At 33.3% G+C, this 14535-nt stretch overlaps 2 protein-coding genes across 3 annotated transcripts in view; one reads left to right on the top strand and one right to left on the bottom strand.

Annotated features, from left to right (window-relative positions):
* The window catches only part of LOC125830616 (uncharacterized), a 49696-nt gene extending 40635 nt beyond the window's left edge, over positions 1-9061 (top strand). For both annotated transcript variants that reach the window (XM_049509793.1, XM_049509794.1), the window contains one exon: positions 8202-9061. In XM_049509793.1, coding sequence (XP_049365750.1) covers positions 8202-8848 — 647 coding nt within the window. In that variant the 3' untranslated portion in view covers positions 8849-9061. The remainder of the gene's footprint in view (positions 1-8201) is intronic.
* A 231-nt stretch (positions 9062-9292) lies between these two features.
* On the bottom strand, positions 9293-10608 carry LOC125830618 (large ribosomal RNA subunit accumulation protein YCED homolog 2, chloroplastic). Its single transcript, XM_049509797.1, has 7 exons — positions 10474-10608; positions 10216-10380; positions 10054-10143; positions 9891-9983; positions 9740-9820; positions 9611-9656; positions 9293-9522 (listed from the first exon to the last, which is right to left on the bottom strand). Exons 1-7 carry the CDS (start codon positions 10579-10581, stop codon positions 9449-9451), a joined length of 657 nt encoding a protein of 218 aa, XP_049365754.1. The 5' UTR covers positions 10582-10608; the 3' UTR covers positions 9293-9448.
* Positions 10609-14535: the final 3927 nt, after the last annotated feature.

The following is a 14535-nucleotide window of genomic DNA, read 5'->3' as shown; positions in this document are numbered from 1 at the left end:
AATCTGCAATATATTTTAAAAGTGAATTATTATTTTTTTGATAACCGAGAAATCCGTTTGTGACCCCCCCTTTGGACCAATCACAACCTTCTAAACTCGGTGGATAATGGGCCCGCCCCTCTACCCTTCTCCACTTAAATACCGGGCTTCGCTTTTCATATGGTGTGGGCTTGAACCTGCGACCTAAGCCACAAATCTTCCACCTTTTGCCACTCGAGCTAGGCCTTGGAGGCTTAAAAGTGAATTATGTATGCAATATATATGTATTATAACTGTTCTAAAATATATTATGCTTGTTTGATAAGAAATTGACACATTGTATTATAAATGTATATTAGAATGTGTGATAAATATATTATTTATCAATAAAATGTGTATTATATGTGTTTTATAAATTGTTCTCTGTAATATGTATTAAAAATGTATTAAAAGTGATCAAGTGAAAAGAAAATGTTATTGCTATAAATGGTAAATATTTTCTTAATATAGTATATTTATGTGAGTTTCCTTCAAAATACCTGTAGGGGTAACACCTAGAGATATCTTTTAAGCACTATTGAGGTGGAGGAGGGGTTATACTTTATAATGTGAGGGGGACTAAACTAGGTCTAGATATCTTCTTGTTGTTGAGTGTGAAGGGGGGGATGGGAAAGGGACCAATTAAACTTTTAGGGGTCGTGTGGTGTGTGTCACGACCCAGCGGTACCCCCTAGATGTAACAAGGCGTATGAGACCCTGAGAGGCCCCATACAAGCCACTTAGCATATCATAACATAAAGTAATAGAAAAAGTGCAAAAATTTAAAACATTTCAAACAATCAGAGTCTTTCATAAAACGAGCGGAAGTCTAACAACATTGTCTCAAACCATCTAACATAAGAGAATAAAATCTTAGGACGCAGCCCGTACAATAGTCCAACATGAAAAGAAAGACATGGAAGAGAAAGGGGTGATCCAATCCTCGAATGTTATGAGGACTCACCATATCTTCACTTGCTTGATCAAATATGAACCTAGCCACAAGTGTTTGAATCAAGAGCGTCGGACCCTACATTTTGATAAGAAATGTAGGCAAGAGTATGCGTTAGTACAAACATGTACTAAATATGATAGCTTGCATAATCGACATAAACATAAGTGTTAGTCGACATAAGACATAGGGCATAAGCATAATCAATCCACATAAGGCATCATAATGAAAGAGGATTACTTCCTTAAGTAACCTCGCTCATCCCTTGCCAAGACTTAGGTCATCCGCCTCTAGTCAAGCATACATCATGGAAGACATATCTAGCAACACCCCAAGCTAATCAAATGCATAACATAATCCACATCATTCATACTTACTTTTAAAGACTGGGATTCGCCTCTTTGTCTAACTTATAAAGGCTAATGGGTATTCGCCTCTTGCCTTACTTACTTTAAGATCATGGGTACTCGCCTCCACATCATTTCACAAGGATCATGGGTACTCGCCTCTATGTCCATTCATCATAATAAGAACGTGGGGAATCACTCCATATCCTTAACATATAGGGGTCAAGGGTAGTCGCCTTTAGCCTCATCATTCATTAAGCATTTTAGTCTAGATTCATTTAGGTGAGCAATGTTGTCAACCTAGAATCATTCATGTGAGTAAACCTTTCACATTCATTCAATCATGCTTATCAATTCATTGTAGGAAGTATCCCTTCCATACTACAACATCTACAATCAACAATTCATAGTCTAGGCTTTACTCTTAAAGCACTACATCTCATGATCATCATTTATACTTTACTCTCAAGCAATTAACATCATATTCATCATATATGCTTCAATCTCAAGCAATTCTAGTCATGATTCATCAATCTTATATGGAGATATCTAACCCATAGAGTTTCCCTCTCATGGTATCAAACCCAACATATCAATTCTAGCCTAACATCATAGGATAGGCATGGGTACACGTAATTTCATCCTAAAAACATGTAATTCTATCAATTCAATCATAATCCACTCAATTGGATCAACATTCATCATAACCCACAACATTGAAAGAAACCTTAACTAGAATTGGAGATTTAGACTTCACAATTGGGGAATCTAATGGGACTCCATGGGATAAAAGATCCCATGGATGAAAAGCCATCATACCCTCACAAAGCCCACAAAAAGCTTGAAGATTGGAGGGTTGAACTTGACCTAACTTCAATCTCTTCCTTTTTCCACTTTCTAGAGAGAGAATATTTGAGAGAGAGTTTTGGGTTTTCTTTTTGGGATTGAGAGAATGACTTAATTGAGTGAATTTAGGGGTCTAAAATACTTATATAGGTAGTCTAGGTTTAGGCAAAATGACACCACATTAATTTAATTAAAACCGAAAAAGAGCCATGTGCCCCTAAAATCAATGCCAGCTCTCGATCCACGGAACTCCGACCGATAGACCGTCAACTGACCTACGGTCTATTCTGGTCAGTCGTGGTTCGATGATCAGAGACGGGTTTTCTAGGCCTTGGACCTACGGACCCTCGACCACGGACCGTGGTCTGAACGACGATCCGTTGGTCAGGACCACCTAAAGTCTGACTCTTGGCTGGGTGACCAACCACGGACCTTACTTACGGTCCGTGGGTCAGTCCACGGGCCGTGGGTGGCCGGTTGTGGATGACACCTGCAGTTCTCCAAAAGCTGCAATTTTACCTCTTATGAATCCGGGGTGTTACAGTGTGATGGATAAGAGGAGTTAGTCCCGACATAAATTTTGAGTACCCTTTAATTCCTTGTTTGGTTGTTGTGAGAGCTGAGAGAGAAATATTATTGACTGTATGTCTTCATTATTACATTGAAACCCTATTTATTGACACTAAACTAGACTGCTTTTCCTACTCGGATACTACATTATAATCCTTTTCCAAATAGGATACAATATACTATATCTATTCCTATTCCTATTCCTATTCTATGTAGGATTGTGTATACCTATTCATATTCTAATATTTCCCCTTAATCTAGTGCATACAAATCATATGTACGTAGCTTGTTACAAATATAATTAATACGAGGATCGGTGAGGGACTCGGTGAAGATATCTGCAAGTTGTTCACTTGACTTCACAAATGTGGTAACAATATCTCCTGAGAATAATTTTTCTCTGACAAAGTGACAATCAATCTCAATGAGCTTAGTCCTCTCATGAAACACTAGATTTGATGTGATATGAAGGGTCGTTTGATTATCACACACAAGTTCCATATGACTGGTTTCTCCAAACTTTAGTTCTCTCAACAACTGTTTGATCCAAACTAGCTCACAAGTTGTTACAACTGTTGCTCGATATTCTGCTTCTGCACTACATCGAGCAACCAAACTCTGTTTCTTACTCTTCCACGACACCAAATTACCTCCTACTAAAATGGAATATCCGGATGTAGAACGTCTGTCAAACGGTGATCCTGCCCAATCAACATCGATATATCCAGTTAATATGCTCATGGCCTTGATCCTCGAAGAGTAAACCTTTGTCAGGAGCTGTCTTTATATGTCGCAGAATACGAACAACTGCATCCCAATGACTATCACAAGGAAAAGTCATAAACTTACAACACTCACAGGAAAAAAGATGTCAGGTCTAGTCACCATGAGATAATTCAACTTCCCAACCAACCGTCTATACCTTTCAGGACTACTGAGTGGCTCCCCCTATCCTTGAAGGAGTTTTAACATTCGGATCCATAGGAATGTCACTAAGTTTTAACATTCTGATCCATAGGAATGTCACTCAGTTTTAACATTCGGATCCATGTAAATGTGTTTTCTTTTGTAAACTTGACCAAGCTGTCCATATACAAGCGGTATACTAAAAGCTAAAGAATCCACCCAAGAATATGACTCTCTCCAAACTCCACTTAATCATTTATACCACAAGGAGCTCAAACATTTTTACCATGGGAAGTAAAATGAAAGGTCTCGATAGACATGATGGTAGTAATGTTCAAGACAAATCATTTGTAGATAAGATGGTTTAGTTGTGGGAAATGCAGAAGACTGGATCTTCACAGTGAATTATGGTTATAACAGAGGTAACAGAAAACAAAAATTGTAGATGCCCATAGGGCTGTGGTCTAGGGGTAAGAGCATAGATTTTGATAGATGGATTAGGCGCATGTCAGGGGTTCGAACCCTCCCACAGACAAAAGGCTGATATTCAAGTGGAGAAGGGTAGAGTGATGAGCCCATTATCCATTCAGTTTTCACCGTGTGCCATTGAGTTTGGGGGTTTCTTGGTTATCAAATTTTTTTTTTGTTGATTAGATTATTTTTTGATGGAAGGTCCCAAAAATTATACAGAATTTGATAATATAAAAGAAAAAGGAAAGGTTGAAAAAGTCACCTATCTGGTTTACTGAACTACCTCTTAGCACACAAAAATATCCTATAATTAATTTAAATTCATCATTACCATCTAAAATTAGACTGAACCTTGTAAGTTTGTCTTTTTAATTGTCAGCTATATCACTACAAAATTATGTGTCAAAAAAGGAAATAATATTAGAATATGATAGAACAATCACATAATTTTGGCTATCAAATGAAAAGGTCTGCAAATCACTACAGCATTGTAATAGGATTTCTGGTGCTGATTTTAAAAATCTTTAAAAGCTTTAATGTTGAGAATCGAGGTTGACACAAATTATTTTTATTAGATGGGGGTGACTCTCTTGAGATTAGTGTTAATGCACTAAATTTAAAGGCCATCAGATTTTGTTATTTACACAAAGCTCCTATCTCCCCCTCTCCCTCCCCTTCCCCTCACCCCCTCCTCCGTCATCATCACCACCTCAACCTCCACCACCACCACCACCACTACCTCCTCCGCCACCACATTGTCTGCTCTCTCCACCTGCACTGTATCCTCCTCCACCTCTTTCGCCTCACTTTTCACCCCTGCACCTTCTGCATAAAATCAAACAACTTTGATCAATTGTTCTAATAACATTGAAAGTTGGTGCAACAACTCAGTATTTGTTGAGTTGCAACAAATTTCGTAATTGTAGCATTAAATTCTGAAGTTGCAGTAATTACTGAAATTTGTTGCAACAACAACTTCTACAATTTGTTGGATTTGCAGGGTTTTTTTTCAATGGTTTGAATTTTATGTTATTTTCAAATTTTCTCCACACTCGTGACCAACGCAAACAGTCCATAAAATAAGAAAAGAAGAAGAATGGCAGAAAGAAGGAGAAGAAGGAAAAATAAGATGAAAATGTAAAGAGAAGGCAGGAATTTAATTTTTGAAATTCAAAAGTAAGAGGGAAGCTGATGTGCCTCAAGTTATAAAAACTTATTCCAGGAGGCCAAAATAAGCAATTAAGAAACTTAGTAACTGTCATGAGACAATTACACATATATTGGGTGGTTTTTTCTGTAGAAATAGGGGCAGGGCAGTTAAAACAAAGGCATTCAGAAAATTAAGAAAAGGGAATTCTGGGAGAGTTTCTAGCCTCTCGAATGTCTAGAAAGGTTGTGATCTTTACAATTATATAACTAAAGTTCATTATTGTCTTAGGATGTGATTTATTATGTCAGTAGTGTGATTGTTTTGTTTTCAGACTTCTTGTTGTAATATCAGTGAATCTAGTGTGAAACAGCAGTATTTGTTCCCTTATTTTCTATTTCAGCAGTAAAGTCTATCAGAAGCCTTTTTAAAAAATTCGAAATTTTAATCTTCATCCCAAAGTTTTTAATCACCCTAATCAGACTCATTTTCATTTTTTTTTCTCAAGAAAACACTTTATTGCATTACTTTAAAATATGTTTCAGATGTCCATAAGACACCATTGCATCCGTTAGAACACAACTTGGGAAGGCAGAATCCCAAGCAATCCTATTTATACACGAAATAGAAATTTTTGCTAGATTGTGAGCTAATACATTCCATGCTCGAGGAATATATATAATCTCGATTTCTTCAAAAGACTTCATCAACACATCCTCGCAAATGGTCTCTATTTCCCAAGATGTTATCAAATTCTTTTGCAACATTTGTATGACATGCTTTGCATCAGTATGTGAACCTTTGACCAACCCTTTTGTAGTGCTCTTTCCACAGCTTCCCGAATTGCTAGTGCTTCAGCAGTTATGGCCTTCCCTACAAATTGAATAGGGGTACCAACGGCATGAAGCAAATGACCACAACTATCTATAGCCGCCATTCCAATGCTTGTTTTTTCCTTCTCCCTTTGTAGACCTGCATCTGTAAAACCAACAACCCCTTCTCGGACCAAAGTAATAGTTGCATCATAAATCTTGTTTGGTATAGGATTCACAACTGCCGAATTTTTAACATCATCATATTCATGTAAATCAAATAAAGCCTTATTTACTACGTCATTAGGTTCATATGTACCACCATTTTTATTTGATATCGATTGACCAAGTCAAAGTCAACTTTTTTTAATTTAAGACTTGAAAGTTACTTTTAGCTCATTTCTCTGAGTTTTCTAACTTGAGAATAAAGAATCCAAACTTAAATTACGCTTGGACCTAATGCCTGGTAGGATAAGAGTGGTTGGGTTTTTGTAATTGTAGATAGCATTGTCATGGTGCAAATCTAATTCATATATATATATATATATATATATATATATATATATACATGTTACCAGTTTCAAAAAAAAGATAAGAAACCTATACAATCTGAGGGTGTAAATTGTTTTCATTTTGACTACGAAGAACCTGTAGGATAAGAAACTTGTACAATCCAAAGTTGTGCATTCCCCTCCAAATGAAAAAGAAGCAAGTCCAACTTCTTCTTCCTCTGGAGTTTGTTGGTGTCGAATGAAGTGTTCACATTTGTTCAGCCATCCCAAAGAGTCCCCTTGGCCAGTAAACCATGGAAAATTCAACTTTGTATACCGAGGAATGATGGAACTTCCTCCTGCATCTGATCCTGACCCTCCTGCCACTCCACTTTTACCCTTCCAACCCTGATTCTGGCTGGTATGTTCAGTTGATTCAGAATCGACCTTTGAATTCGCTAAATCCTTTGCTAAGTGTATCTAAGCGAGCATTTATTGCATCCTGTCTTGCTAAGTTGGTTGCACGTTCTTCTTGATACAAGTTCACCAATTGTGCGAGTTGATGTTGAATTTGACCTCTCATAACACCCGTCTCTGATACCAAGTTGTTATGGTCCCCTGATCTAGTTATGGGGAGCTGCAATATGAAATCGAATGTTTACGTCCTACGACCTATAGTGCTAGTTCGTGAAGAGAGAACTTGCAATCTCTTGAGTTTGAAGTACTCAAAAACTTAATAATTTTCTGCATAACATTTCACTGAATTCAAATACACTAAATACAACACTGGTGGATTAACCACCCATCTGAAAACAAGGAAATAACTTCCTACTACAACTGAAATGAGAAATTGGAGGAATAACCTCCTTAGTGCAACAATTGCTACACAGAAAATGAAAAATAAATACTTGAAAGTTGTAGTAATCTACAGCAAACAAACAACTACTACACAGAAATAGGAAAAGTAAATAACATATAAGCTAAAGTACTCTACTTTCTAATTTCCTTAGATCTTCCATGTGTAAACCGTTGGTAGACTAAGGGGTGCTAACATACCATGGCGCAGGGCTCGAACTTGAAATCTAAGTCATAAATCCCTCAACCTTTGCCACTTGAATTAAGCCCCAAGGCATATACTGGAATGGATTCTTGGAATAATTAAAACTACCACTTTCCAGAGCTTCAAGAATTTTATTAAAAATTCCCAACCATGTTTTGGAAAGGAAGTTAATGGCACCTGTAGTAAATTTGAGATTGTTTTATCTTATGCTTGAAAAGTATAGAACTCAGTCCTCTATTGTTCTTATTCCATATGTCACTGGTTTGCATTTCATGTCAAACATTGAAGAGACGTAAATGCTTTACAATGAAGGCAGAAGGATAGAATTATTACCAATTCCATAGTATCAACAACCCCTCCTCCCCTCTTCCTGTAAAATGAGTAAAGAATAAGTCTATTCATATAGTATATGGTGAGTACTTGTTTAAAGGAAAATTTCTATTGTATCCAGTTGAAACCTATCATCAATAATTTTTTCTGATGATTTGCTTCTTGGGGCAGCTATCTTTTATACTCTGCATAGTACACTTTTTTTTAATTTTACATGTTTCTAAGTTTGTCTTTCCCTTTTCCTACATCAGGTATACTGTGGACTGGAGGTGAACCAGGGATAAATCATAACATGAATTCAGAGGCTCCATTTAAGAACTCACCACATGAAATTATACTTCAAGAAGGATCAACATTAGATGATCAGTTCAACCAAATTAGAGCTCCTCTTAGTAGCTCGGCAAAATCAGCCCCTCGTGTTGTTGTTGGTTCCATCCTTGTTGCTACAGAGAAGCTTCTAAATGTCCACCCGTTTGATGGATCCAAAGTACTTATTGTGAAAGTGGATCAAAGCACTGGATTTCAAGGTCTGATTGTCAACAAACATATCAGTTGGGACTCTCTTGATGATCTTGAAGATGGAGTACAGCTTCTGAAGGAGGCTCCTCTTTCTTTTGGTGGCCCTGTCATGAAACGTGGAATGCCTTTTGTTGCGTTTTCCAGAAAGTATATATTTAACCAGTCAATGGAAGTGCTGCCAAATGTATTTTTTCTTGACCAAAGGGCCACAGTAGTTACCATAGAAGAGCTAAGGTTAGGAAACCAGTCTATCCATGACTTGTGGTTCTTTTTGGGATTATCGAGCTGGGGTTGGGGCCAGCTATTTGACGAAATTGCTGAAGGAGCTTGGATGGTAAGAAATCATGATGAGGAACAAATAGATTGGGCTTGGAGATGACCTAGATCTTGTGCGTTATATTAAATTGCTGAATTTATTATTGGTATTTATTTCATTCAAGAGCCAGTGAGAGTAGAAACATTATTATAATTTGATTTTTAATAGGCAGTGTGTAACATTTTTGTTGGATAAATAACATTCAAATATCCTAGCGCGGCCTGTTTTATGTATCATACACTTCATTTACCTATGGCATCTTGATGAGTCTAGTCTGTCTGTCCGTTCTTCCATCCCTCTCCCCTCTATAGTCTGTACCCCTTTTCACGTATAAAGTTAAGGGGTTGTTTGGTTCGCACACAAAGTTATACATAGATTATATATGGTCTTTTTTGGGAATATCTGGATAGTCTGAACGATATAAAAGCTTAACAGTAGTAATTTTGTGTTGTGGGAGTTTTATCTGTGAAAAACAAATCCTGTATAATAGTGTTTTGAGCAACAAAATGAGCAAACAGTTGAATTTCCTTTACTGCAACTAATTTTCATTTGAGCTATAAATATAGTGTATGAAAAGATAACAGTTTGATCAGAGGGAGAAAGTAATATGTTGTTTGGTTTTACAGTTGTCCAGGTGCATAGCTATTGAGATTTTGATGAAAGTTAAGTTTCCTTCTTGAGCTCCAATAATCTGGACCACCTCCTATCAATGGAGGCAGCATTTTGTTTACCCAAAGCTGCAATTAAACAAGTAAATATGAATTGATTTTCCTATTATACTTTATATTTTTTATAAATATAAATATATAAGGAAGAGTTTCCTACGCTGCAATTTAGGTTCAGATTTCTCACATGATTCTGAACAAGTCTCCTGCAAAAAAAAAAAAAAAAAAAAAGCAATGTTCATAATCTACTTTTTTTCTCCCCTATAAAGAAAAGAAAGTGGACAAGTACTTTTACAGAGGTAGCAAGTCTAACGGTATCTTGTATCAAGGAATCAAGGTCAGCTTCAAATCCTGGTTTGACATAGATAACCTGAGGATAATTCTTGTTAGTTCATTAACAAGAAAATAGTTTAATTTGTATAAAAAGAAATCTTACTTACTGATGGATCATCCCAACCAAGCAGTGGAAGTTGATCTGTACATCCTTTGTCTCTGGTTGATGGTAATACCCAAACTTTAAAGCTTGTATGAATCTGAGAGGAAGAAATTAAGAAATTATATATATCTATTGAGGAGAAATTAGTAAGTATGTGATGTGCGTACCTCTCTGCAGTATGGGGAAGAACAGTTGCTACATTTTGTGGTGAAAGATGTGATAATTGTTCCATCGACTGAGAGCCCAAAGCCTGCGTGCTGCTCATCAACATGAACATGAATTAAAAGTACATGAATTAAAAGTTGGTCAAAGGAATATATTGTATGTACCTTGTGGATAGAGAGTTGAATAGAAAGTGGAGTTTCAGTTTCTTCAGCTAAATCTTCAAGTTGAAGGTCTCCAAGAGTGAAAATGTAATCACAATTCCATTCTCCATTCCATTTTCCATCTGAGCTTGAAATCCTCACCAAAGGCTTTTTGCTTCTTTTTGTTATCTTCAACACAGTAGTAGTAGTAGTCTAGAGTTATTTGGTAGCTAGGAGTATATATATATATAAGTACATACAACAATAATAATTGTGATTTACCAATGACAAGTGATTTCCTTTGCTTCCCCTTCTACTACTTTCTCTTTGTGGAATACTAGTGTTTATGCAGCTTCTTGATGATATCCAACCTCCACCTCTGCTTGCCATATCCCTCTCTCTCTCCTTATCTTCTACCACTTACAGCTTACCATATATATATATATATATGGCCCCTCCCAAAATGTAATATTTAATATTGGAAAAAGTTGTAAATATGATATTGAATCTAAATTATCTTTATATGAATTTTTAAAAATTAAAAATTAATGATTATATATCATCAAATCACATATCAACTTTATAATACATTAATTATGGCGTATACATTTTTGTGTATAATAATAGCTAGTATTCATGTTTAAAATGTCATAATTTTTAATTTAAAAATAATTTATAAAATTCATTATTCACTTGTTAATTTTTTAAAAATAGTTATAGTAATACATTATTACTATTTATATGATCATATTAACTTAATGGTATATTAATAATATTCAAAAATATTTTCTCGATAGAAAATTATGTCAAATCTTATGCTTTAAGTAATAATATTCAAAGTGTATTAATGAATTCGTTTGATGTTTTCGAGAATTGATTTTGTAAACTACTCATTAATTTAATGCTAAGATTTTCAAGTAGCAAATTATAGTATGATTTTGTAAGTGAAACTTAAACAATTCTAAAGATAAATATAACTTTTGTGATTTTAATTATGAAAAAATATTTCCCCACCTTCAATTCAATATTTTTTAATCCTTCTATGTTACAAAGGTTTTAAAAAATATGTCGCATAATTATAATATTTATAAATTCTTATAATAATAAAAATTAAACTACGAATTTAATGACAATTGTTTTATATCAATCATTTTTTGAAGTTTTTTCAGTTGTTTCATGTGTCCTTCCACCTATAAGTAAAAATAAAGAACACTTGACTCTAGTTTATTCATAGCACCAATTTCTTTGAAAATTCTATGCATCAAGTTGTATTAGAATTTTAAAGATAATTTTATTTAATAGCCACATCAAATAAAGGCATATTACTCTCTTTTTTATTCATTTAGCATATAAGTCTCGAAGCGGGAAAGTTGTATCCACTCAAAAATTATTTAGTATTAAATTTAAATGTTAAACCATAATCTTTTAATTGGCTTTTTAAAATCATTTCAATATAAATTTTTTGTTGATAAACCCAAACTCAAATGCAGATATACTTTTAAATTCGAGTTTTAAGTTGATTAAGATTCAAGTGCGAAATAGAAATATTTAAAGCATAATCTTTATGCTAATTAAATAAATAACGAAATAGATTTTTTGGGATTATAGGATCTATTATTTTTATCTAAATTTGTATAGCTTTCAATTTAATTTCTCTACGTTTTATTTAATAACTTGGTATGAACTTTTGATACTTATAAGTTCTTACTCTAATATAGTTTTAGAGTTAAGAAAATTAATCTCTTAGCTAGAAATAAACTATATATAAATTTAAATTTAAACTTTATGTATGTATTACGGGTTGACTCTTCTTAATTTCTTTGTGTGTTTACTGTTTACTTTTATATTTAAACCTCCTTAATAATCTATTTATGTGTTTATGTAATATACATTAAGTGCCAAAAATATCTCAATTAAATGTTACTCTAATACATCTTCCTTCTGCATCCAAAAAAACAAATGATATACCTTATAGCATTTGGTCAAAAAGGAAATATAATATTCCTTATAGCATGCTTTCTCATTTCGTATTTAAATATATTTTCACAGTGGAAATTATTTATTTATATGGTTTTTTTTAAAAAAAATTGTTCTTAACTGTCATTATCGTGTTGAACTTTGGACATGTGTTTTCTTAGAAGTATATATTTTTTCACTTATGTCCTTTCCATTACATCTTTTGATATTATGTTAATAATTATATAGTTTTTACTTTTAAAAATTTATTTAATTTTTGTTGTATTTTTATTACATTAGTATTTTTTATTATTTAAATTCAATAAATATAATTTCAATCACTATATAAAATAAAATTTCATGCAAATTAGAGAGAGAGTGTGTAAAATATTGGATTTGTTATCAAAATTCAATATCTTTTTAGTATTGCTATATAGAGTTTGGATCCATTGAAATTCAATGTCTTTTTAATATTGCTATATAGAGTTTGGACCCATTGATTGCTTGAAGTTGTCATGACTTGTAAAATAAAAGATCATTACTATTATTTTATAATAAATTTATCAATATTTTGGCTATATTATTATTTTTGCATCATATGTAATGTAATATGTATTTATTTTTTTAAAAAAAAACAAACTTTTTTCTATAAAAAGTGTGAGTTATACAAATTACCAACATAGAAAATTATCGTTATAAGCTTTTCATTTGTTGCTCCACCTTCGCCTTCAAAACTGCTATTATAGTAAAAACCAAATCTTGTTCAAATAACCAAGTTATTACTATGTATTTCTCCTATAAATCACATAAAAAGGGACAATTTTAATATATTATTATTAAAAAGAACAGAAAAAGACTAATTTATGAAGAAAAAAAAAATGCCATGCAAAGCCACCAAATCGACGAAACAATTATCATAGTAGTAATTTATGTACCAAATATATTAAAAGGTGGTGTACATGATCCACTGTCATGAAATTCTTCAGAATTCCTCCATTTCTTTGTCGTTAGTACATTTCTTCTTTCTTTTCCTTCAATCATAATCAATCAAATTTCGACAGAGGCGGAGCTAGGATTCAGAGGTCCTGGGTGCCGCATTGTTCAATAAGATAAGCGGGTCGATAGCTTTAATTTTGCGGTACAATCGAGTAATATATCTTTTTTCGATTTTTATAAACAAATCGATTAAACATGCATGTTAGTAATATTTTCTTTTAGATATTATGAGATTACAGCTAACTAAGCAATTCAATTTTTATTTCTTTTTAGGAATTAGTGGCCTTATTCGTTGAAACTTTGAGGAAAAAAAGAGATTTTTCACACTAAAATTTGAGCTTGTATAAACTATCTAATAGTGTTAACTTAATATACTCATATTCCATTAACTTTATGTGTTGTTGCAAATATATAACAAAGAGAGTACAAATTTTAGTTTCAATCTAGTCATCCTACTTAGCAAGAACGTTGGTGAAGATCGAAAGAACCTTCAAATTAAAAGAACTATATTAATAATATTCATCATTTTTAAAACTTATTATTTTTTTTTAAAACCACTATTTAAATATATTCTTAATATAATATTTATGTCAAGCTTATAATTCAGTACTCAATAATTGATAAAGAATAAACATGTGATACTCATATCAAGAGATTTGTAATTAATGAAAGAGAAAGCAAAAGAACTTAAGAATTAATTATGGTGAATAGGATTCAATTTGAATTAATAAAGAATATTAGTAAATAAATAAGAATGAACCGAAGGAAGGAAAAAAAAAAACCTTCACACGTTAATAAAAATGATAAAAAAACAAAAGAAAAAAGAAAGAAAGAAAAAACTTCCAAAAAGTTAATGCTACAGACGAGGTTCGAACCTGCGAAGCCCATGTGGCAAATTGCCTGCTTTGCCAATTGGACTGTTCACTATATTATTTAGTGGGTGGCAAAGACAATATATATTAATTTTCTTATACATATATATACAAAGTTTTTTTCGAGAATAGTGGGTGCCGTGGCACCCCACGGGTACCCATAGATCTGCCCCTGATTTCAGATCAAATAATTAAGAGAGAGGGCATATTTACACACAATATACTTTTACGATCTAAATATGCTTTTATGATCTTATGTAAGTGCAATTAGATTTTTGTTTGAGTGTGACTTTTGTTTTACACATGTTTAGATTCATATTTTGAGGAGTTGATTTAAGAAGATGTGGATATGTAATTATTTTCCAAAGATGTAGGTTTACGATGTTTAAATGTTTTTAAAGGACAAGGTAAGTTATTGTTTGAAATTCAAATTTTAAATTAATTATTTAAATATCTTATCATGACGAACTTTTCTTTTAAGACGTGGGTTCTTTGTTTATTAATCCGGATTGAAAGTTTT

The sequence above is a fragment of the Solanum verrucosum genome, unplaced genomic scaffold, assembly GCF_900185275.1.
Source record: "Solanum verrucosum unplaced genomic scaffold, falcon-dt-bn FXZP01000027.1, whole genome shotgun sequence".
Taxonomy (NCBI): Eukaryota; Viridiplantae; Streptophyta; class Magnoliopsida; order Solanales; family Solanaceae; genus Solanum; species Solanum verrucosum.
Note: the sequence above shows the minus strand (reverse complement) of the source record. Positions and strands in the feature narration are given on the sequence as shown.

Coding starts and splice junctions, on each gene's coding strand:
- LOC125830618 (XM_049509797.1), bottom strand. CDS start 10,581: ATGGCAAGCAGAGGTGGAGGTTGGATATCATCAAGAAGCTGCATAAAC. Junction 10,381..10,473: donor AAGGAAATCACTTGTCATTG/GTAAATCACAAT, acceptor ACTGTGTTGAAG/ATAACAAAAAGAAGCAAAAA. Junction 9,523..9,610: donor ATCTGAACCTAAATTGCAGC/GTAGGAAACTCT, acceptor GTTTAATTGCAG/CTTTGGGTAAACAAAATGCT.